This window comes from Tubulanus polymorphus, chromosome 3, assembly GCF_964204645.1.
Source record: "Tubulanus polymorphus chromosome 3, tnTubPoly1.2, whole genome shotgun sequence".
Taxonomy (NCBI): Eukaryota; Metazoa; Nemertea; class Palaeonemertea; order Tubulaniformes; family Tubulanidae; genus Tubulanus; species Tubulanus polymorphus.
Genome location: NC_134027.1, coordinates 16,200,552 through 16,226,225, shown reverse-complemented (window position 1 = coordinate 16,226,225; position 25,674 = coordinate 16,200,552). Strand labels below are relative to the sequence as shown.

The following is a 25,674-nucleotide window of genomic DNA, read 5'->3' as shown; positions in this document are numbered from 1 at the left end:
TCGACCATGGTAACCCCTGATCTGTACTTCAAAACATTGATCTGGAATGAGACAAATTTATAAAACCTTTTAATATTGCACACAATTCCAAACAATAAACCAATAAATCAATATCCCTAATATCAATCATCTGGTCACACCTACCATAACAGACTCTTTTTCAGTAATTTGTTCCGGCTGAAAGTATACGTTTCATTTTTTATATACATAAATCACTACTCAAGGAAATGTATGTACTTACTCCCTAAATTAATAATGGAAAATTCCATTTTCATTTGTAAGTGATTAAAGTAGTTCTAGAATTTGAGTTAACAGGTCTTGGAGATTGAAAATAAATACATTTTGGTAGTTGAATGTGTCCGTGTTTTTATTTTTAGAAATCTATAAAGTAATAATTATCGCGTATAAAATTGCCTAAAATCAATGTACAGTACTGAAAATGCGCGAATGTATCACGTGACCTGATGACGTCAGAGGTTTATATAAACAAAATGGCAGTACCCAGCAATGCGTTAAGCGACAGTGACTACTCGGATTTAGAGTCTGATTCTGCTGCCGATACATCATCTGGTGCAGGTATTTTTACGTATTCTAATATCCTTTATTGTGAAGCATGTTCCCTCTCACTCAAGAGTCAATCTGAGTTGTACTAATGCTAAGATTTTAATTTATCTTCCCTCTGTCGGCAAGCTCACTTGCTGATTTTACTTCCGGGTTCAGTACGGTAGATATAGCGAACAGTTTAACTGCTTGCTTTTGAGGCTACCACTGAAGTAAACAAACTTTACTCACTCAAACATACGAGCAATCATGTAGTTCAAACCGAAACGGAGCTATATGACTATATCTGATTTATTTATTTAAAAATCACCAGATTCAGGGAGTGATGATGACCTTGGAAGTGATAATGGGCCAGTAGGCCTAATTCTCGATCCATATGCCCTTGAACCACTTCGCAAAGAACAGAGAGAAGATAACATTGGTGCTATGGAGTGTGTGGAGGAAATTCAGAGGATAGGGAATAATGATTGGTAAGGGCTACATCAGATTGATATATTTCTGCTCTCAGTTACCAGTAGGCCTAATTCAAATTTAATGGCTCTGTACATGTATTAGTTCTCTATCTCTAGGTGTCAGTGTCAGAACTGCATTCCTATGGAAATGATTGAGGAGAGTTACTGCTGCCAAGAAAAAAACCCAGTGCTTGGAAAAATGGAACAGTTTGTCGCAGAAGAGGGTGGGAGCGATATAAGATGCATATTTGCGCATCCTGGGTTCCACTCTGTATGCTTGGATCCTTGGTCACTTGAAATGGGGTATCAGTACCTAAAGGCAGATGGCTACATTGAACCAGACATGCCAAATATAGCGTAAGTAAAAAGCCATAGATTATGTCTCAATAGATATAGGCTTCATATATTATTATTCAATTAATGTGATCACATATATTTTGTAACAATTTTTCGCTCAAATGTTCAGTTTCGTTAGTTAAACAACATGGAACTATGAATTAATTTTCGCCATTTTTGGAAATATTTACAGGAAGTACAGATACACAGGTTATCGTCGCTTTATACAATAGTGCTAATGGAATCCTTGGCAAAAAGAAAAGAGTTCCTCTTCCTTCGTGTGTGGTCAAAATAATTCGAGAAACCTATCCTGATGAAACCGTGGATTTTAATTACCAACATTGAATTAATTACTGTTAAAACTTGTATATACAAGTATTAAATTTTGTAACTTAAATTTTCTAATAAAACAATTCGGTTGAAAGAAAGTTATATTCTTAAATTATTAATTATGTTCTAGCATCCGAGAACTCAACCGTCATCTACTCTTTGTCTTCCGTGAACCTGGTCATTCTGGTCTTATGCAATCTAAAAGCTTCACCTTTTGTGATTTTTTTTTGCTGAACTTGAGAGAGGTGGTGGTTTAGTTCTATCACTCAAGTATTTCCTCCCAGATGCAAGGCGCCCGAAGACACAGGCCATAAGTGGTTTAATGTAGTCTGGAAAAAAGAAAAATTCAATTTTAAGATACAAATACATGTACATGTACGTGTATACTCTAAAAGTCCATGTTTGAAACTTACTAAAGGTTGCTTGCTCAAACACTTTGCATAGTGCATGACTTCCTTTCTTGAACTTGGGATACACAACGTTATATCTATCTTCCCCGTCTTTGGTCTCAGCCTGTCTTCTGTTGACGTTTTCATTGTGATGTAATACAGCAATAAGATACCTGTAGATCAAGCAAATGTACAGAATTGAATATAACAATCGCATTGTTTTTCAGCAGAGATCCTCAATTCTTGTTATTAGGAATCGAACTGATATGCTAACAAATTCCTACCTAGCTGTTATTCCATGATAACTAAAATGTATTGGTAGCATTTTTGCGCTAGATGATTGAGGAGTGAATGGAAAGACTCAACTCCAGACGTTACACTGTTCGGCGATAGACATTTTACATCATTCTTGAAATGTGTTTTGAATGCTACATCAGTCAGCCTGGTATATGCCTTCGAATCTATACATGGAATATGAAGATTAATACTTCATGATATATATCTTTTTATAAATATTATAGTATATATATGTACCAGTGTAACCACAGTGCAATTTACCGAAATGTAAAAAAAAGTGCTGTAGGATAAACCAGGAGAATGTGAGCAAAAGATACTTTGGTGATAGATATTTTAGATATAGCCCCTTCAACCCATATAGTCTCTAGTCCAGCCCCTAAATAAAGGCTTTTTGTAGGATTCATGGCATCAATGTGCCTGCACAGAATTACACATAAGCTTATAGTGAGAGAAAATAGATTAGAAGTGTGTAAATACATGTAACAAGTAAAGCCAAAAGCAACAACATAGTGTCCATCAATGAGATTTACCATTACATATAGTGTCCATCAATTAACTGTTAAAGGAGTCAAAATATGATCAACAATAGAAAACAACATAGCCATGTTATGACAACAGTTACAGCTTAAACTTACGGCTAGTGAAATGTTCTCTTTCTGCTATTTCTCCGTGTTGACATGCAGGACAATAGGGGTTATCATGGACGTGTATATCTTGTATATGATTAGAAAGAGCCACCCAGATAGCCTCATTTTTCTCCATCACCACCATTAGTGGCACACCAATACAGATGTTTAGATATTGCAGGCTTCCAATCATAGACGAGCTGACACCCTCTTTCATTACCAACAGCCAATAGCTTTTTTCCAAGACCTAAAAAGGTGAGGAAATATTGTTTGAACAATCATTTTGAAAACAAATTTGTAACAAAAGTCAGATACCCTACTTTTTTCAAGATGCCAAACATCAAAACTGTGTTTAATGTTGGAATAATCAGTTCTCATCATTTTCAGGATAGAAACGTGTCTGTCAGTCACCAGTTCTTTGACAACGATACCAAATGATGACAGTTCATCAAGAGCTCGTATCAACCCTTCCTTCTCCATGGCCGAACTAGATGTTACTTCGTTTGACTAAAGAATGAAGTCGATGTTATAAGTTAAATTAAAAGAGAAATGTGTAATTTTTATAAGAACTAATTTACAATATTTTACACACCTGTACAAGCTTTGCCGATATGATTTTGTTCGAGTTCTTTTCCATTATGGTATAGGTTCCATATTTGGCAGTGTGACCTAGATGAAAATCAGGTAAATTGGCATGGAAAATTGCTAATTTGAATTATGATAATTTCAAACGTAAAAAGTGCATGGGCCTACCAGGACTGTCAGCTCTACCATCACCAAGGGCAACAATACCATCGGAATCTTTTTCTTTCAAAGATGACAACAGAGCCTCACTTTCTCTGGTAAACACCTCATTCACGGCTGGAATTAAGTACTTTGATTGATGTTTCATCAACGTATCATATGAAATGCTCTGCACATTCATATGTTGAAACAAACGCAAGGCTTTATTGGAGCCAATCCAGCAAAAAGTATTGCAGCACTGAGAGATATATTTCCCACAGGCACATTGGCTATTTTCGGTTGGCTGTGCCAGACACGCTTAAAACCAAAAAACCCAGATTGGCATTCCTGATGCACAGAGATGTCAGTTCCATTTGATGTTTTAATTTTGGGCTCTGTTTCAGTGACACATTGCGGGCACATTTTGAACAGCGACATCAGTTGACTCTCGGAGATCATATAGAATTTCTCACCAGGTTGCTACGATTCATCCCTGAAATTAGACACCAGGGGTACATGTATACCTACATAAGAATATTTCATATTTAGTATGAATAAGTTAGGCCTAGGAACTTCTCAAATTAATATCTATACGACATACCTTTCATCTTCTTGACACTGTTCATCCTCATCTTCCGCCGGTACATAATCTGGGTCGTCATAATCGTATTCTACGTCTTCATCGTCAATGTCACTATCACTTTGGACAGCTACCGCATTAAAACTATATAAGCCTATTCCACATCTCTTGGATTTCGTGGGGAACTGAGAGGCGACATGCCTCGTGCTTGGTTTTACGTTTACACCTGTACATAAATGGAAAGATTAGATAGGATCTGACTGAGGTTTAGGTTAAGTTTCACAATCTGACTTTCACTGAGCCTTTCCATTCATAAATGGTCTTTTCATGACTGGACAGATTGTGATTTAAAAAGAGTTCATGGTGTAAGCTAGGCCTACTTGAAAAAGCTAGACATGGACATGTTGTACTTTGCCATGCATCAAATAAAGTTTGGATGAATTTGATTTAATTGATTCAGCACACGCCACAGATTTTACCGATTACAGTAAATTCAATCATCATCGTCGACTATAAATATTTGATGAAACACAATAATACTTGCCTTGGAGCTTGAATTCAAACACCAGACTGTTCGAACTATGGAATTAACCATGAAAATTGACTAAAAACAGCAACTAGGGGTCCAGGGCGGACACCATGCCCACTTTGGAAGTGGTTTCAAATGCTCAACAATTTAACAATTTCAATACATAACACCCCCTAGTGACCATATACAAAAACCAATGACCTTGAAACCCACTAAAATCATAGAACATGTCAGCAGCTATGATTTTTTAATTGATTGTGATAACAAAATATGCCTCGTTACCAATTTAATATGGAAATACTAAGTTATTCTACTATTCAACGCCCCCTGGTGACCATGCAAAACCCAATGACCTTAAAACTCACCACAATCGTAGTACATGTCATGAAATACAACTTTGCTATTGATCGTGGTAACAAAATATGCCTAGGTACCAATCTAATAAGGAAATACTAAGTTATTCTACTATTCAACGCCCCCTGGTGACCATATACAATAACTAATGTCCTTAAAACTCACCAAAATCATGGAAGATGTCATGAGCTTCAACTTTGCAATTGATTGTGGTAACAAAATATCCTGGTGGCCACATACAAAAACCAATGACCTTGAAACTCACCAAAATCATAGAACACGTTATGGGGTACAACTTTCCAATTGAATATAGTAACACAATATGCTTAGGTATCAATTAAACGTGGAAAAACTTTTTCCCACCTACGAATGAGTCTTGATGACACCAAGATGGCCGCCAATTGCGTCATAATTGGCTGACCAAAAATACCTGTCTCAGGTATAAAACATCCCTTTCCAAAGAATACCCATCACAAATTGTAATGAGAAATGGCAAACCAGTAGGAAGCTACAGGACCTAGAATTCGGACCAAAATTGACATTTTAGGGCACTAAAAAAGTCATAGGACGGCCATCTTGAGTCAGATCGACCCAATTTTTCTTATGCTGATGGGCCCTTGGTAGATTCAAATATAAACGAAAGATCAAGGTAATTGATCAAAGCGTCTTCAAATTTTCCCTCGAAAACTTGGAAAATGTGTAAAAAGTGCTGATTTTGGCAAACAACAATGGCTTCCAGTCCACCCTGAATCAGACAGGGCCCGTTTTTGGGCTTAAGATCTGTGTAGGGTAGATACATGTATAAACCAAATATCAAGACATTACCTTAAAACGTCTTCAAAACTTCACAAAATAACTGGATTCCGTCTACGGACGAACGGACGGACGACGCAATAGCCAGCTGGGACGTAAGCCCCAAGTGGGCTAAAAACATCCTCGAAATAATTGCAAATGGCGCCATGCATACCTGCATGCTCATTCCCATTCCTTTGCTAGCTGTCATGAACGGCTCGAATCCCGTAAATACCTGATAATTTTTCGAAGTCTTTTTTGAATGTTTATGTTTTTTTTAACTCAACAGCGAATGCAAAAATATATAATGACCTAATTTTTATTAATTTAGCCGAATGGAAATACAAACTAGGAATGGACATACTAGGTTTTTGCACTGTTGGCGTGGCCTAAAATCTAACCACGTATGTGTTGAAAATGTTGAAATAATGAGTACAGTTATGGAAATATTTTTATTCCAAAATGGAATCGATGACAAAAATGCAGATGTTCAGAATTTGGAAGCAACATTTGAATGGTTCATATCCGAAGTGATCACATGTACAATCACACGTGTTGCAGATTGGAATAACTGATGTTAATCACATGTGTTATTCTATGACATGTGTGATCCCAGCGGTTACACATGTGATCTGTGTTGTTAAACCAATCACATGTGTGAATCACACATGTATTTCACAATGACACGTGTGATCATGTGTAATTCACACGTGTCATGGGCAACCACATCACAGATCACACGTGTGATGGCTGGAATCGCATGAGTTTTTGGTGTCTTTCACGCCTTTCAGACATGTAATGTGTGTTATTCACGCACATAACATATGTGAATTTTTTGTAAGGGCTAGACCGGGGGTAAGATCTATTTTGATTAGATTAGCCATATCTCGCACTCCATCTGTTCTCCCCATGATCACACAATAGATCTATTGTCATTCATCCAACATTATGCTATTATAACACCGCTATTAAAGAACTCAATCTGTTCTATCAATTATTCGATCTGGTTTCTGAACAAAGTGACTGAGTTAATAATGTATTACTGTTATAATTCGATTAAAGAAATGAAATATTTTGTTCAAATATTTGAATATATGTTAGTTGTAAATACATATTCATATTCATTGTGTGTTGTTGAAACAGGAAAATATCTATAAAACTCATAAAATAGCTGTATACAGTATTGAAAATTTCACAAATTATGTCACCCTAGTAGGGCAAGTTAAAAGGTAACTGACACTTTTTTAAAGATTTTCAACTTTTTACACTAAACAATATAGTATAGTATACAATAAGGCTAGGTGATTTCATTATTGGAAAAATCTTTTCAATCTAGTCAGAATTGATGACTGATGTTCGAGCACCTGTTCAGTGTATACATTGCTTCTGCTGAACGTGTGGTACTGTGTCTATTAATAGAACTACGTCACTAAAGTGACGGCCCGGAAATGATATCTATAGAAATGAATAGGAAATAAGCTAGAGCAATTCAACTTATTCAACTTATCAATTCAATTCAACTTATACCTATTTGGCATTCGAATTGAGACAAAATGCCTCATGATTTTGAAAGTCTACATATCAATGATTATAATTAGCTGTTGAGCGGACCATAACTGTTCAAACTAAGCGCAAAAATAGGATTTGAATAGCAATCCATGGCATTTTCTAGTAGACAGCAAAGAACACGGATGTTTAAATCATCGTTTTGTATTATCATTTAGTGATAGTAAGTAAGATCATGGTTAGATCTAAGAACTGATGAAACTTAGACAGAATTAGCTGCAAGAACAATTTCAATTCTTTTCTTGAAATGTACCTCGTATTGGTAGCGGCTTTGGTCACAAAATTAGAATATTTCCTCATCCATCCTATTTTAAAACTTAGAAATAATGTTCGAGAAAGATTTGTGATGTAAACTATCAAAACTCTATTGCAGCGTGAAACTTTAATTGAAAAACATTATTCCTTTGAATATTTGTTGTAAAGGCTGTAGAAATTTATTGAAAGTTTTTGTAGAGTTTTGAAGTGTTAGTTTTCAAACTACTTAGTCTTAAATGACTATGAAAAATAGTAAATAGTAAACGAATATGAATCTATTTATTCTTTAGCGAGATCGAAATCTGTGATCGCTTATAAGACACTGTATAGTATGCTTGTGGTGCTGAACTAATAGATGAACTATGGAGCAGCAGTAACAGTGCTCAGAGCTTAGCATAGGGTACTTAAATAGCTTCATAGCATCGGATTGAAATCTGCATCTTCAATTTGATCGATTTAGCCTATTCAAATTACTCATTGATTCTTTGAAATAGTTTTATGCAATAGACAATAGATCCTTTTACCTCCCAGGCCAGTTTCAAAGCTGTAAAACAATCTGGCATTGAGATATAACAGAAAATACACACAGTTTCCTCAAAATTCAATGCATTTCTATAGACAATATTTCTCAGCGCTACCTTTAATGACGTTGCAGCGCGCACCTGCTAATTTAGCCGACGCTGAACAGGAAGCGATGTAAACAACAAATGAGGTCAAAAATCTTGTAACAAAATCACAAATTGCGCATAAACTAAACATTTTGGAACAGAACGGTTGAAGATGAGTGTATAGATCAATAGAATACATCATATTTTGAAATTTAAAAAAAAGTATCAGTTACCCTTTAACATTCTATTTTACCCAGCATGCACTGTGCGATTGTGAGCCATGTGCTTTTGCCTCCTTAGCACGCTACACACATCAAATAACATGGATTTCTTTTAAACTTGGAATGTGTAATGGGTTAAGCCCTTGGATGAAACCTACCGAAAATTTGTTTTTACGCTTAACTCGCTTCTATATGGTTGCCCCAGCTGATAACTTGAATTGCTTGTTAGTTCTCTACATACATCAAATAACATGCCATTTCTTCTAAACTTGGTTTGTGTAATGGGGTAAGCCAGCCCATGGATGAAACCTGTCGAGTATTTGCTTACTCACTCTTCCAACATAGCTGCAGGTGGCAGATATATTTAATTACTTGTTAGCGCTCTACACATATCAAATGACATTAAAATTATGTTTTGTCAAGTTCTGATGAGTATTTGCTGTCTCATCATATATCTGCTTTCAAGAGGCTGTTCGAAACTGTAATGATTGGATAGAGCATTAAACATAATTTAAAACCTAAAGGCGCGTTCACACGACGAAATTAAGACCGGTCTAAATTTGGTGCGGTCCAATTTAGACCGTACCAAGTGTTCACACGGGCAAAAATAGTGTTCCAAATTAGACCAGGCTACTAGACCGGTCTAATTTGGCACTGTCTAAAAGAGCGAAACAGGTCCAGACCAAATTTGGACCGGTCTATATATGTGCGTGTGGACAGAAACAGGTACCAGGTCCGGTCTAAATTGTAATTCTGAATCTCTGTGGTAGGGTGTGAGTCCAGTTTATTAAGTTTTAAATGCTTTTATTACCGTTAATGTAATTATTTGTCCTGTAGTACTGTACTACTGTTTTTCCTCCCTATTCTATGGAAATGTTTCGTATATCGCGATTATAATTCGTATATCGCGATCATTAGGCCTATCCGTTTTACTGCCGTGCTTTGAACTGTGTTTAAACGACACATAGAGTTTCAGCGTGATAGAATAAAATCTAATTCGCAAAAATGTCTAAAGCTGACAGAGGATCGAATTGGGCAAATGAAGAATGTCTTGCTCTACTTCTCTCTGGTGGATCTGGTGGAATCGAGACTTCATCCAGGAGCCTTCAATTAATTATTTAGCAGATGGTGACATCTTGTGGGCCCGGTGACAGGTGATTTTATCACGGCATGTCAAAACGCTGTGTGAACGCTCACCAGATGGGAACAGGTACAGACCCATTTTAGACCAGTCTAACTAGTCGTCGTGTGAACGCGATTTAAATGAAAATATTGCCACAAATGCTAGCTTTGGGTGATCAGGAAGAAAATGAGCCGGTAGTCCTTAAATATGAATTTTGGGACTGTTTATTTTTCTTCCTAGTTTTGTTTTTGCTGAATACAAAAAAAATGCAAAAAGGCCAATATCAAATTTGGTGTCATGCTTCCCACAGCTGTAATTGTACGTTCTTCTAGATATCGCAAAGGTAAACCGCTTTGCCTTTTGCAAATTATTGTTGTGCTAATCTAAGTTTTTAACGATTCAAATTTTTATATTTTGGAGTAGTTACTCATATGGATTAAATCAAAAACGGGTAATGGGATAAATGTGAATTTTTATTTCAGAATGTTATTCGTTCTTGCTATATCTTCTCCCAAAAATATAAATGGGTAAACCTTCACATGCTAGTCTAGGTCACACTATTAGGTCCTGCATCTGAAAATAATGATCACCTACTCACAGTCTGATGGTTTCACTTTTAAATGCTTATTTTATATAATTGTAGGCTTCTTCACTCTCTCCCTAAAGATCATAATCAGGTGTGAAGAAAATCGAAAATGTCTGATACATTTCTTTATTTTCAATAACTTTAAGATTATCTATAAGGAGTTTTGTAACACAAACTGCTTGATGAGGCTTCTTATTGAAATCCGGTAAATACCAGCGGTAGATTGTGAAAACCCATTGCATGATATTTTTATTACTTAATCAACGAAAAGCGTCGGGGGCCGCGCCAGGAATTTTCGTGATTCAAGTAGCGCAATAGCCTACTTCTTCGTGTTCGTCCACCTCAATTTTCACTCCGCCGATCTCTGACACGGCGCTGTCCCCGTCGGCGCTGTGATTGCACTTTCGTACCACCACAATTTTTTATTTCTATATCAGGGAGGTCTGGAGAATAAAAAAGTCAAAATTTGGATATCACATAGGCCTGATTTCATCGAAAAGGTCGACCATGGTCGTTACGTTTCCGTAGCCTACGTATTACCACCTAAAACCGTCTGAACAATTTTGTCACAACCAACATTTCGTTTACAGAAATCAGGTGTTCACGCGAACCCGCGGTATCGTCTACTGTTTTACTTCCGGGTTTTATTTTAAGATTTAAAATTGTATTTCAAGATCGATTTCTATGAAATCTTTAGTTGATTTGGTGTTTGGGAGGAATTTTTATTTGCTCTACAGAAAATTCATCCTTGACAATTGCGCAAGGTTCGCGACAAAAAAGGTTTTACCAAATCGGTGTATGACCTTGATATGCTAATTAGCCATGTGCCCGAATTGCAAATTCAATCAAATTTTATTCTGCCAAAAAAATGTTAAATACAATTCGCTTTCCGAGAGTTAATGGTATGGTGCATGGAACAAAGTTGTTTTGAGATGGCTCTTGAAGCTATTTAGGTCGAGAGATAACCATCTAGATAGTTCGTGAGAGTTCCAAAGTTTTGAAGACGCTTCAAGGTAATGTCTTGATATTTGGTTTATACGTGTATCTACCCTAGACACATCTTCAGGCCAAAAACTGGCCCTGTCAGATTCAAGATGGCCGGCTGGCAGCCATTGTTGTTCGCCAAAATCAGCACTTTTTACACATTTTTGAAGTTTTCGAGGGAAATTTTGAAGACACTTTTATCAATAACCTTGATCATTCGTATATATTTGTATCCCCAAGGGCCCATCGGCGTGAGAAAAATTGGGTCGATCGGACTCAAGATGTCCGTACTGTAACCTTTTTTGTTCCCAAAAATGTCAATTTTGGCCTGAATTCTGAGTACTGTAGCTTTCTAATGGTGTGCCATGTTTCATTGCAATTTGTAATGGGTATTCTTTGGAAAGGGATCTTTTATATCCGAGAGGGTATTTTTGACCAGGCAATTATGACGCACTTGGCTGCCATCTTGGGGTCATCAGTACTCATTCGTAGGTGGAAAAAAAGTTTTTCCACATCATAATTGATACTTAAGCATATTTTGCTACTATAATCAATTGGAAAGTTGTAGCTCATGACATGTTCTATGATCGAGATGAGTTTCAAGCTCATTGGTTTTTGTTTATGGCCACCAGGGGGCGTTGAACAATACAATAACTTAGTATTTCTATATTACATTCGTACCTATGCATATTTTGCTAACTCAATCGATTGGAAAGTTGTAGCTCATGACATGGTCTATGATCTTGGTGAGTTTCAAGCTCATTGGTTTTTGTATATGGCCACCAGGGGCGTTGAACAATACAATAACTTAGTATTTCTATATTACATTCGTTCCTGCTGTCTGTGTTAACACACGATTTTACTATGTAAATGATATTGAGCAGGGAGTGTATATTGATAAATATAACCCACAGATTACATCATTTATAAAAAGCAAATCTGACAGGCTGGCCATTGTGCCCCTTGGGGCTCTTGTATAAGTTTATAAGTGCTACCCCCAGAGTTTATTTTGTTTGAAAAAAAGCATCATTTAAACACCGAAAAAATATCAGCACGCCAGGTAGTGTACATCCACTATTTTCCCGGGTCAAATTTATTCACAGGTCCCGGTCAGATTTATTCACACCTTGTTAGTCTAATTTAGAGAGAGATCGAAACTTATTTTAGATTTTAGATTTTTAAATAATGAAATTCGTTTTTAATCTTTTAAGCTGCTCATCTATGCTGGTCCCATTAGTAATAGGGTATATGTCTTTTCATACCAGAGGTCGAAAGGTCGAGCACACAAAAAATAAAAATAAATTCTCACACGCTCGAATTTATTTTTATTTTTCACTCACTCAACCTTTCAGCCTCTGAAAAGACATATACCCTATTACTCTAATAATTTCATATGTATGAATATCATTTATGTGAATGACATATATATGAAAATCAATTATATATATTAACTATAAAAGTGTGAGATAAAGTTACGAGTAATTAACGAAGTAACGAGTAACTAACGAGTTGTTAAAAAAGTAACAAGTAATTAACGAGTTTGGGAAACGGTCGGTTTTAATTTTAAAAATTACTAATAAATGAATGAACAAATACTAAATTTCAAAGATATTGATTTACATGAATTCGAAAAATATTTTACAATTAAAAATTTTATTCCTATTACTGAATTAATGTTTAAAAATTATCATCTAATGATAGAGTTATTGTATGAAAAGGATAAATTCTTATTCAACACAATAACTCCAAAATTCACAACATTTATTGAAATAGATAAACCTTTAATAATTACAGATGAAATACAATCACTTTTAAATAATGAAAATTCAGATAAATCATTATTTATACACCTTCGTTATTGCCCTTTTCAGAGAATGCTATGTATTATTTTTCAGAGTAGAAGAAAAAAGGTTTATCCTAGACATTCCAAATGAAAAATCATTCAAAGATGTGGGAATTCAATGTAATTTAGACAATAAAATTGATACACCTGAAAAGAATTGTGGAAAATATTATACTCGAAACAATAAATCACTTCATCTTAAATCATAATATCATAACTCAAATATAATAATTCAACTCTTAATAAATATATTTCATTTCAAAAATATTCAAAATAAGATATTTCAAATTACTTTTAAATTTTTAAAAAAAAGTGGAAAAAGTGATTTAAAACATTATCTTGTAGCAGGAGGTTTAATTTTGGCTGCGCTTTATTTTCTAATGAGGATATTAGTAAGGATTTGATTAATGAAAATATGACATTAAGTAAGAAATTGAAAAAATTAAATGGAAACAATCATATAAATAAAAACGTTATTGAATCAGATTAGTGAATTAATCCAATAAATAAATGAGTGAAAATGTATTAAATTTATTACACCTTATTTAAAGAAATCAAGAGAATATCAAATTAATTATTATGATATCTGGAATGGTTTCTGTTTCAATTTACTCATTAAAACAGCTGTTAGAATTCTATGATACTTGTAAAATTAGATACTCTGAATTAAAAGATAATATCAATTATATTTCAGATAGATTGAATGATATTAAGTGTTGAGAAATATGTAATAAAAAGTATAAAAATGATATGAGTTTAAGAAATCTTAGATATATTCACGAATAAATGATGAATTATATAATTCAAATTAAGTTTTTTAATTAATTCATATATGATATTGTAATTCTTTACATTTAACTAGAATAATACAAGACCGATATTAGTTAGTTTATTGTTTTCAAATTGAATTCTAGTTAAATGTAAAATAATTTAATGTTAACATGAATTGAATAGAAATCAATAAGAATTATAATAAGTTACTTTATATAATACTAACTAAGTTAAGTTATTGTTTTTCTAATTGAATCTATTTAAATGAAAAGTAATCCAGTGAGCAATAGAAACAATAACTTTAACTGCTAGTAGTTTCTAGTATCATTTTATTGTTTTTCTAAATTATAAAGAATATGATATTTATCTTATGATTCATAGAATTTAGAATTGTGTACGAGTGTATGAATTGGAAGAATTGGATGAATGATACGAGTGTAACATATATAATTTATATATGTTTTTTATTTAAAAAACCGTATGAGTTTGATTTTAAGTTATTTTATGATTATTAATAATTATTCTAAATATAAATTATATTAAAACTATTTTCAAATGTTTATAGCTTACCTTTGAATAAGTTACCAATATCTTTATCGTCTTTAGTAGTCTTAGTACTTTAAGTACATAAAGAATATATCTTTATTTTATAAGTAGTTAGAAAAAATGAAAGAAAGCCTTGTTAAAATTTATATGAGCTTTTGCGAATATCTGATCACAAAAATATTGGTTTTGAAAAGCCAATCAGAAAGCAAAGACTCCTCTATGATTGGCTTAGCCGCAGAAATCAGCAGGTGTTCATGTGAACCCGCGGTATCGTCTACTGTTTTACTTCCGGGTTTTATTTTCAGATCTAAAATTGTGTTTCAAGATCGATTTCTGTGAAAGCTTTAGTTGATTTGGTTATTGGGAGGAACATTTTTATCAGCACTACAGAAAATATCATTGACCAATGTGCAAAGTCCGGGAAAAATAGCTTTTTTTAAAATCGGATAGATGACCTTGATATGCTAATTAGCCATGTGCTCGAACTACAAATTCATTCAAATTTTATTCTTTGAAAAAATATCAAATCCAATTCAATTTTGTTTTATTGAGAAAATTTCAGAAAATTCAATTCTATTCCGCATTAAAATCAGTAAGACCAAGGAAAAAGATTTATCTGAGGTATTTGTTCCTGCCAGATCCAGTCGCTGTCTGTGCTACATTTGTATTCTACGATTGTATTGTGTGAATTATTAGGTATTGACTCTGAGCTGGGAGTGTATTTTGACAAATTTAACCCACAGAATGCATCATCATTTGCCATTTTATGGAAAGCTGACAGGCTGACCATAGTGCCCCCCTGGGGCTCTTGACATACTTTTTGGTTACATATTTCACAACACTTAATATCATTCATTCTATCTGAAATATAATTGATATTATCATTTAATTCATCGTATTTAATTTTACAAGTATCATAGAATTCTAATAACTGTTTTAATGAGTAAATTGAAACAGAAACCATTCCAGATACGATAATAATTAATTTGATATCCTTTTGATTTCTGTATATAAGGTGTAATAAATTTAATATATTTTCACTCATTTATTTATTAGATTAATTCAATAATCTGATTCAATAACGTTTTTATTAGCATTGGTTGACCTCATGCCAATGCTAGTAAAATGGATCGAAAATAGTAGTACGAAAAAATAGCGCCGACTCTTCTCATTTTCATAGTAACTTCAAATTGTCACTCCGTTCACGTAAAACATTAGAAACAGCTGAAAATGACTTAAAAAAATGTTTCAATTATTCCCCACAACATAGCGTCGCCAGATTTCTGATTTAATGGTCCAAAAAGTTATTCGATCGCATTTTTCTCGTTCATTATCTGGTAGATGAGAGCAGGTTAAACAATCGCGTAGCGATATATCCGCATTGACATTGGCAGTAAAGAATGGGGAACAGCCTCTTCTGAATAGAAAAACATAAATTATGTACCTCCGGTTTATAAATATCGCAGTGTTTGGATATCACTGTTATTCCAACTATCAGTATCCATGGGATTATTTGAGATTAATTCTAGAGCAGTGGAACGGCAGCCTACTCGTGACTGAAACGATCGTGTGGGAACGCCTTTACTAAAGTTAAAACCATTTCATGATGACACGAAACGATAAGCTACCACCATGATACGATATCACCAATAAAGATAGATCATTTTATTCAATTTTACCAGAGTTGTTTATTGGAGGAAAATATCATTGTTAAGTACGCTGAGAACAACCATGTTGTATCATCAATCAGTTGACTGACATTGCATAATTCGATTCGGCTATATTCTAATATAAGTTTTCACTTTAGGACACCCTACCCACCTGCTGCGCACTCATAAGGCGGTAGCACCCTCTAACGCACTCGGCAGAGATTCGCTTTGTAATGCGCGCCGGGAAAAAATACCTTTTATTATCTTTTCCATGCGTTAAACAACAGTGATTGAATTTACGCGTTGTTTGTCGTAAATTGCAATATTGCGATGGTTATTTGCCGCTGCTGTAGTTTTTTGGAATTGAATCGAGCGGCCTCGGTAGCTCAGTGAGATAAGGCGTGATGCTGTTGAATCCACTATCAATGCTGAGTGACAAGTGGGTTCGAGTCCTGCTGGCTGCGAACAGTGTGCGGGCAACACTTCAAAGGCCGTACCCTCGTGAGGTTATATGAACAATCCAATAGGAACAGTCTTGGGAAACCATGATCCAAACGACGTACGTAAAGCCAAACAAACAAAAAGACAAACAAACAATCACCAGTCGGCCTCAGTGACACCAACGCCGACATCGCTCTCTGCAACGTTTTGCATGCGTACGTATGCATCAGAGCTTGGAGGTCTGAGATCAGAGGGTCTTGCAATTGCATTCAGAAAAATCATTCTGTTTTTGTTTTCATTATTCAGTGGGGCCTAACAGTTCATGCGTAAAAATTGGTTTTTGTATCCAAATCTTGATTGATATAAATATCTTGGCTGGAACATGATGGAAAACATCAGAATAAACTAGTTTCATCTTTTTAAGAGAATCGCATTAATGAGGTTAAACAGTACAAATAGCCTAGGCTAAATCGTTCGGCAGAAAATAAATTCATTTTCAGGAATAAAATCGTACTAGACAAATAGACCTTTAAGTCTGTGGTCCTCCCAATCAATATCGTCATAGAAGATTTGCCTGCAGATGTAAAACATTATAACCACTTAATACCACAGTATAATCTACCAATGCTTCAAGGCCCATGGGCCTCTTGTTATTATTTCCATGATTATTTCCATTTAATTTCTTTGATTTGTTACTCAATTTCATATTTTCATTAATCAGATCTTTATTGATATTTTCATATTAAAAGTATAATGCGGCTAAAATTAACCCTCCTGCTACAAGATAATGTTTTAAATCACTTTTTCCAGTTGGAATGAAACCATTCTCATTCATTTATTTAAGAAAAAAATTTAAAAATTAACAAGTTATTTGAAATATCTTATTTTGGATATTTTTGAAATGAAATATATTTATTTAGAGTTGAATTATTTTATTTGAGTTATGATATTTTGATTTAAGATGGTGCGATTTATTGCTTCGAGTATAATATTTTCCACAATTACATAACCCTTCTTCATTAGGTTCATATTTCTAGTTAGGTGTATCAATTTTATTGTCTAAATTACATTGAATTCCCACATCTTTGAATGATTTTTCATTTGGAATGTCTGGGATAAACCTTTTGTCTTCTACTCTGAAAAACATTACATAATATTCTCTGAAAGGGCAATAACGTAAGTGTATAAATAATGATTTAACTGAATTTTCTTTATTTTAAAAGTGATGGGATTTCATCTGTAATTGCTAAATGTTTATCTTTTTCATTAAATATTGTGAATTTTGGAATTATTGTATTGATTAAGATTTTATCTTTTTCACTCAATAACTCTATCATTAGATGATAAATTTTAAACATTAATTCAGTAATATTATTCACTTGTAAACGAAAACGTGCAGTTTTAATCAAATCTTTAATAGGAATAAAATTTTTAATTGTAAAATATTTTTCTAATTCATGTAAATCAAAATCTTTGAAATTGAGTATCTGTTCATTCATTTATTAGTAATTTTTAGCCCACTTGGGACTTAAGCCATTGTTGTTCGCCAAAATCAGCACGTTTTACACATTTTTGAAGTTTTCGTGGGAAATTTTGAAGACGCTTTGATCAATTTCCTTGATCGTTCATTTTGGATCCCCCAATTTCATTTGAATCCCCCAAGGACCCATCAGCATGAGAAAAATTGGGTCGATCAGACTTAAGATGGCTGTCCTGTGACCTTTTTTGCGCCCAAAAATGTCAATTTTGGCTAGAATTCTAGGTCCTGTAGCTTCCTACTGGTTTGCCATTTCTCATTGCAATTTGTGATGGGTATTCTTTGGAAAGGGCTGTTTTATACCTGAGACAGGTATTTTTGATCAGCCAATTATGACGCAATTGGCGGCCATCTTGGTGTCATCAGTACTCATTCGTAGGTGAGGAAAAGTTTTTCCCCACTAAATTGATACCTAAGCATATTGTGTTACTATATTCAATTGGAAAGTTGTAGCCCATGACGTGTTCTATGATTTTGGTGAGTTTCAAGGACATTGGTTTTTGTATGTGACCACCATGGAGCGTTGAATAATACAATAACTTAGTATTTCTATATTATATTTGTACCTATGCATATTTTGTTACCATGATCAATTGCAAAGTTGTATTTCATGACATGTACTACGATTGTGGTGAGTTTTGAGTTTTAAGGTCATTGGGTTTTGCATATGGTCACCAGGGGGCGTTGAATAGTAGAATAACTTAGTGTTTCCATATTAAATTGGTAACGAGGCATATTTTGTTATCACAATCAATTACAAAATCATAGCTGCTGACATGTTCTATGATTGTGGTGGGTTTCAAGGTCGTTGGTTTTTGTGTATGGTCGCTAGGGGGCGTTATGTTTTGAAATTGTTAGATTGTTGAGCATTTGATACCACTTCGCAAGTGGGCCCCTGGGCCCCTAGTTTCATTAAAATCGACCGTTTCCCCAACTCGTTAATTACACGTTCCTTTTTAGCAACTTGTTAATTATGGTTTTCTGTTATTACACAGAAAACCCTATTGATATCCGCGTGATTATTAGGGTTTTCTGTTACATCACAGAAAACCCTATTGAGATTCGCGTGTTTCTTAATGTTATTATTTTTTTTTCCACACATTTTTTGTCAAAAGTACATAGGCTTTTTTACATTACCGCTGTTGCCGATACAATCCGTCTGATATCATTCAGCTCAGTTCGATCTACAAATACTCCGTGCGAATTTTGAAGAATCAACGTTACAAAAGCACTGTCGGGCCGTAAACATCGAAAATTGAGCCCCATTCAAAGAGCCGACATGTTTTTCTAAGTCGTCTTTCCGAAATCTACCGCACGTTTCTTGTCACATCGATTATCAATTCAAGCATAAATTAACAAATTTATTACCGAAAGATTGCACATTCTTTCGCGGTTTTTAAAAACTAATTTTAACACTAACCCATTTTCCTCATCAAATTATATTACTGATACACAGGAAATTTACTACTTAAAAGCACTGTCGAGCCGTAAACATCGACAAATCGACGTGTGTCACTACATCGTCGTTCCGGGAATCAGCTGCGAGTTTCTCCTCATTCTGAGAATCAAATCGAGTACAAATTAATTTATTACTACCAGTGATTTGGCTGCGGGCGTCAAGCAGTTAATTTAGCAATACCTATTTTTCTTTACCAAATTTACCGTGTTTTTACTAAGATAAATCATAAGTGTACCGGGGAGTCGTAGGCCTAAACTAAACACGCCGAAGAGATATAGCGGAGAAAAGCTGTTATGTCGACGAGGTATCAAAATAAAAGAATATATTACTTTATTCGGCCGCGGCCCTCTATATCAATACCATCAATACTCTATATTTCCTACAGTACATACCGATCATTGTCAAATCCACAAGGTATTTACTAAATACAAGTATAAAACACACTCCTATCCGTATGGTGGAATCACACTTGACATTCGGAGTAAGCGTTCGCTGTGGGGGAAAGGAGATCGTTCGCTGTGTCGCTTGAAGTGTTTATCGAGTTTTACGCGACATTAAAGCTTTAGTATGGTGGCTGATAAGATAAAAAAACACGAATATGCAAATGAGGGCGACATTACGACAAAACTAAAATAACGCAAGAAAACAATGATTTTGATTTTGTCGCCCGCGACAATTCATTATTTTGGTTTTATCGCCCACGACAATTCATTACTTTGGTTTTATCGCCAGCGACAATGCATTATTTTGGTTTTGTCGCCCTCGACAATTCATTATTTTGGTTTTATATTTTGTTTTTGTCGCCCGCGACAATTTTCTTTTTTGGTTTTGTCGCCCGCGACAATTCAATATTTTGGTTTTATCGCCTGCGACAATTCAATATTTTGGTTTTATCGCCCACGATAATTCATTATTTTGGTTTTGTTGCGTGAGAAAATTCATTATTTTGGTTTTATTGCCGGCGACAATTCATTATTTTGGTTTTATCGCCCGCGACAATTCATTATTTTGGTTTTGTCGCCTCGACAATTCTTTTTTTGGTTTTGTCGCCCGCGACAATTCAATATTTTGGTTTTATCGCCCACGACAATTCATTACTTTGGTTTTATCTCCAGCGACAATTCATTATTTTGGTTTTGTCGCCCGCGACAATTCTTGTTTTTGGTTTTGACGCCCGCGACAATTCATTATTTTCTTTTTATACTTTGTTTTTATACAATTTTTTTTGGTTTTGTCGCCCGCGACAATTCAATATTTTGGTTTTGTTGCCCGCGACAATTCATTATTTTGGTTTTATCGCCCGCGATAATTCATTACTTTGGTTTTATCGCCTGCGACAATTCATTATTTTGGTTTTGTCGCCCCGACAATTCATTATTTTGGTTTTTATCGCCCGAGACAATTCATTATTTTGGTTTTATCGCCCGCGACAATTCAATATTTTTGTTTTATCGCCCGCGACAATCCATTAGTTTGGTTTTATCGCCCGCGACAATTCATTAGTTTGGTTTTGTCGCCCGCGACAATTCATTAGTTTGGTTTTGTCGCCCGCGACAATTCATTATTTTGGTTTTATCACCCGCGACAATTCATTTGTTTGGTTTTGTCGCCCGCGACAATTCTTTTTCAGCGGGCTATTGTGTTCACTTTTCGTCCGTCCGTCCGTCCAGTTATTTTGGGAAGTTTTGAAGACGCTTCAAGGTAATGTCTTGATATTTGGTTCATACATGTATCTACCCTAGACACATCGTCAGCCCAAAAACAGGCCCTGTCAGATTCAAGATGGCCGACTGGCAGCCATTGTTGTTTGCCAAAATCAACACTTTTTAAGTATTTTCGATGGGAAATTTTGAAGACGCTTTGATCAATTACCTTGATCTTTCGTTTATATTTGAATCTACCAAAGGCCCATCAGCATAAGAAAATTGGGTCGATCTGACTCAAGATGGCCGTCCTATGACCTTTTTAGTGCCCAAAAATGTCAATTTTGGCCAGAATTCTAGGTCCTGTAGCTTCCTACTGGTTTGCCATTTCTCATTGCAATTGCTGATGGGTATTCCTTAGAGAGGGATGTTTTATACCTGGGACAGGTATTTTTGATCAGCCAATTATGACGCAATTGGCGGCCATCTTGGTGTCATCAGTACTCATTCGTAGGTGGGAAAAAGTTTTTCCACATTAAATCGATACCTAAGCATATTGTGTCACTATATTCAATTGGAAAGTTGTAGCCCATAACGACTTCTATGATTTTGGTGAGTTTCAAGGTCATTGGTTTTAGTATGTGGCCATCAGAGGGCGTTGAATAATACAATAACTTAGTATTGCTATATTTTATTTGTACCAAGGCATATTTTGTTACCATGATCAATTGCGAAGTTGTAGTTCATGACATCGTCTATGATTGTGGTGAGTTTTTAAGGACATTAGTTATTCCATATAGTCACCAGGGGGCGTTGAATAGTAGAAAAGCTCAGTTTTTCCTTATTAGATTGGTACCTAGGCATAGTTTGTTACCATGATCCATTGCAAAGTTGTAGATCATGACATCGTCTATGATTGTGGTGAGTTTTTAAGGACATTAGTTATTCCATATAGTCACCAGGGGGCGTTGAATAGTAGAATGGCTTAGTATTTCCTTATTAGATTGGTACCTAGGCATATTTTGTAACTATGATCAATTGCAAAGTTGTATTTCATGACATGTACTACAATTGTGGTGAGTTTTAAGGTCATTGGGTTTTGCATATGGTCACCAGGGGCGTTGAATAGTAGAATAACTTAGTATTTCCATATTAAATTGGTAACGAGGCATATTTTGTTATCACAATCAATTACAAAACCATAGCTGCTCACATGTTCTATGATTGTGGTGGGTTTTGTTGAGCATTTGAAACCACTTCCCAAGTGAGCATGGTGTCCCTGGACCCCTAGTTTGGTTTTGTCGCCCGCGACAATTCACTATTCTGGTTTTGTCGCACGCAACAATTCAATATTTTGTTTTTGTCGTCCGCGACAATTCATTATTTTGGTTTTATTGCCGCGACAATTCAATATTTTGGTTTTAACGCCCACAACAATTCATTATTGTGGTTTTATCGCCCGCGACAATTCATTATTTTGGTTTTATCGCCCTCGACAATTCATTATTTTTGTTTTGTCGCCCGTGACAATTCAATATTTTGGTTTTGTCACCCGCGACAATTCATAATTTTGGTTTTGTCCCCGTGGTTTTGTCGGAACATTAAGTTTTTTGGTCGAACAGTGTGGTAAGGTCGTTTTGGAAATTTACTCGGTCTGGTATATTTTGGATTACTGTGTATGTCATTTGTCAGGACATTAAACAGAAGACGACTTAGGATACTACCTTGCGTTACTCCACTAGTTAGACCGTCTCATTCCAAGATGAGGCGTTCCGTTGATTTCGGTTACAAGTTTCCGTTCAGAGATAACTGCTGAGCCATTTGGGCGACCTATCATTGATACTGTTTCCTAATAGCCTCTTTAGTAATGGCTGATGTTGAGCCTTATCAAATGCTTTGTTGAAATCCACCGTTGAACAGGATTCTAAGACTGTGCAGAAAACCCGTTATCGCTGCTTTGCAGCTATATTTATTATTATTATTTTCTTCCACACTATTTTTACTATAAGAACAAAGGCTTTGTTACCTTGCCGCTGTTGTCGATACAATCCGTCTGATATCATTCAGCTCACTTCGATCTACAAATACCCCGTGCGTATTTTGAAGAATCATCGTTACAAAAGCACTGTCGGGCTGTAAACATCGAAAATTGAGCCCCATTCAAAGAGCCGACATGTTTTCTAAGTCCTCTTTCCGAAATCTACCGCACGTTTCTTGTCACATCAGTTATCAATTCAAGCATAAATTAACAAATTTATTACCCAAAGATTGCACATTCTGTTGCGGTTTTTAAAAACTAATTTTAACAATAGCCCATTTTCCTCATCAAATCGTATTACCGATATACAGGAAATTTACTACATTAGATTTTAAAAGCACTGTCGAGCCGTAAACATCGACGAATCGACGTGTGTTACTACATCGTCGTTCCGGGGATCAGCTGCGAGTTTCACCTCATCATGAGAATCAAATCGAGTACAAATCAATTTGTTACTACCAGTGATTTGGCTGCGGGCGTCAAGCAGTTAGTTTAGCAATACCTTTTTTTCATTATCAAATTAACCGTGTATTTACTAAGATAAATCATAAGTGTACCGGGGAGTCGTAGGCCTAAATGAAACACGCCGAAGAGATATAGCGGAGAAAAGCTGTTATGTCGACGAGGTATGAAAATAAAAGAATATATTACTTTTTTCGGCCGCGGGCTTCAACCTCTATATAAATACCATCAGTACTCTATATTTCCTACAGTACTTACCGATCTTTGTCAAATGCACAAGGTATTTACTAAATACAAGTATATAACACAATCCTTTCCGTATGCTGGACTCGCACTTGACATTCGAAGTAAGCTTTCGCTGTGGGGGAAAGGGACCTTTCGCTGTGTTGCTTGAAGTGTTTATCGAGTTTGATGCGGCTTTAGGCCTACCGGTACTCAGCTTTACTGTCCCAAACAAACACAGTATAATTGTTGTGTTTATTAACGGACTCATTGGATTGAACTTCAAAACAAAATTTACGATATTTAGGTGGGTTGTTATTCAATAGGCCTACGACCAATCTGTCCGGATGTTAGGCCTACGCATATACATAGGCCTGCATAGGCTAGTAGCCTCTACTAGGTTAAGCGTTCGCTGTGGGGGAAAGGAGATCATTCGCTGTGTCGCTTGAAGTGTTTATCGAGTTTTACGCGACCTTAAGGCTTTAGTATGGTGGCTGATAAGGGCCATGCGTAAAAAAAACACGTATATGCAAATGAGGGCGACATTATGACCAAACGACAAAACAATAATTTTGGTTTTGTCGCCCGCGACAATTCATTATTTTGGTTTTATCGCCCGCGACAATTCATTATTTTGGTTTTATCGCCCGTGACAATTCATTATTTTGGTTTTATCGCCCGCGACAATTTTTTTTTGTCGCGGTTTTATCGCCTGCGACAATTCATTATTTTGGTTTTATCGCCCGCGACAATTCATTATTTTGGTTTTATCGCCCGCGACAATTCATTATTTTGGTTTTATCGCCCGCGACAATTAATTTTTTTGGTTTTGTCGCCCGTGACAATTCAATATTTTGGTTTTATCGCCAGCGACAATCGATTATTTTGGTTTTATCGCCCGCAACAATTGATTATTTTAGTTTTATCGCCCGCGACAATTAATTTTTTTGGTTTTGTCGCCCACTTTATTAGCTTTTGAATAATTAGGCCAATTAATAACGTAATAAAGACTTATGCTTTCTCCTATTTTGAAGTCGATTAATCTGATAGTGTCGAATATTAAGGTCATTTTGGCAGATTCTTTTTTTCTTAAAGTGATATTAAAGCGATCATTCAAGTGATCCTACTTAATGAAAGATCACATATTATTTCTTTTTCTAAAGATGTACGGAAGCTTATATGTCAAAAGCGATAAAGGGCCTCGAGTTGTCGCGTTATTTATGTCGACATATCGCGTCAAGTCGACATGAATATGTCGACATATCGTGACGTTTTCACGACAAATTTCGCTTTTTCGCCCATTTTCCACGGGATAAGCCGTCATTTGAAGACACGTCGAAATGTAAGATGAGGTCGCCAGTGATATGGCGACTGAGTTTTAAGTCGTCATGAATATGTCAAATTGTTGCGATGAAAATGGTTGAGAAAACGAAATATGTCGTCAAAACGTCACAATATGTCGACATATTCATGTCGACTTGAAGCGATATATCGCGATATGTCGACATAAATATGGCGACTTTGTCGAGTTGGAACGCGACAACTCGAGGCCCTTTATCGCTTCCTTACTTCCGTATATATAGGACCCGTACAAAACCGTCGCGACCTTTTATCACGACGAAATTATGTCGAACAAACGTGATATATCGCGATTTATCGACATAATTAAGTCGATATATCGTGTTAGTATCACGATAAATCGTTATACGGATCACGCCTTTCAACAATGTCGACGTCTGTATCTCAACATA

At 35.4% G+C, this 25,674-nt stretch overlaps 1 protein-coding gene across 10 annotated transcripts in view; it reads left to right on the top strand.

Annotated features, from left to right (window-relative positions):
* LOC141901878 (ELKS/Rab6-interacting/CAST family member 1-like) overlaps positions 1 to 25,674 on the top strand; it is a 237,058-nt gene that overhangs the window by 171,985 nt on the left and 39,399 nt on the right. The window contains exons 12-14 of one of the 10 annotated variants that reach the window (XM_074789421.1): positions 3,173 to 3,246; positions 3,379 to 3,544; positions 6,301 to 6,328. The exons of 6 other annotated variants lie outside the window; for them this stretch is intronic. In XM_074789421.1, coding sequence (XP_074645522.1) covers positions 3,173 to 3,246; positions 3,379 to 3,502 — 198 coding nt within the window. In that variant the 3' untranslated portion in view covers positions 3,503 to 3,544; positions 6,301 to 6,328. Of the gene's footprint in view, positions 1 to 377; positions 577 to 874; positions 1,014 to 3,172; positions 3,247 to 3,378; positions 3,602 to 6,300; positions 6,374 to 25,674 lie in introns of those variants that run through there. 3 more of the 10 variants (XR_012618870.1, XM_074789420.1, XR_012618869.1) reach the window with 3 other exon arrangements.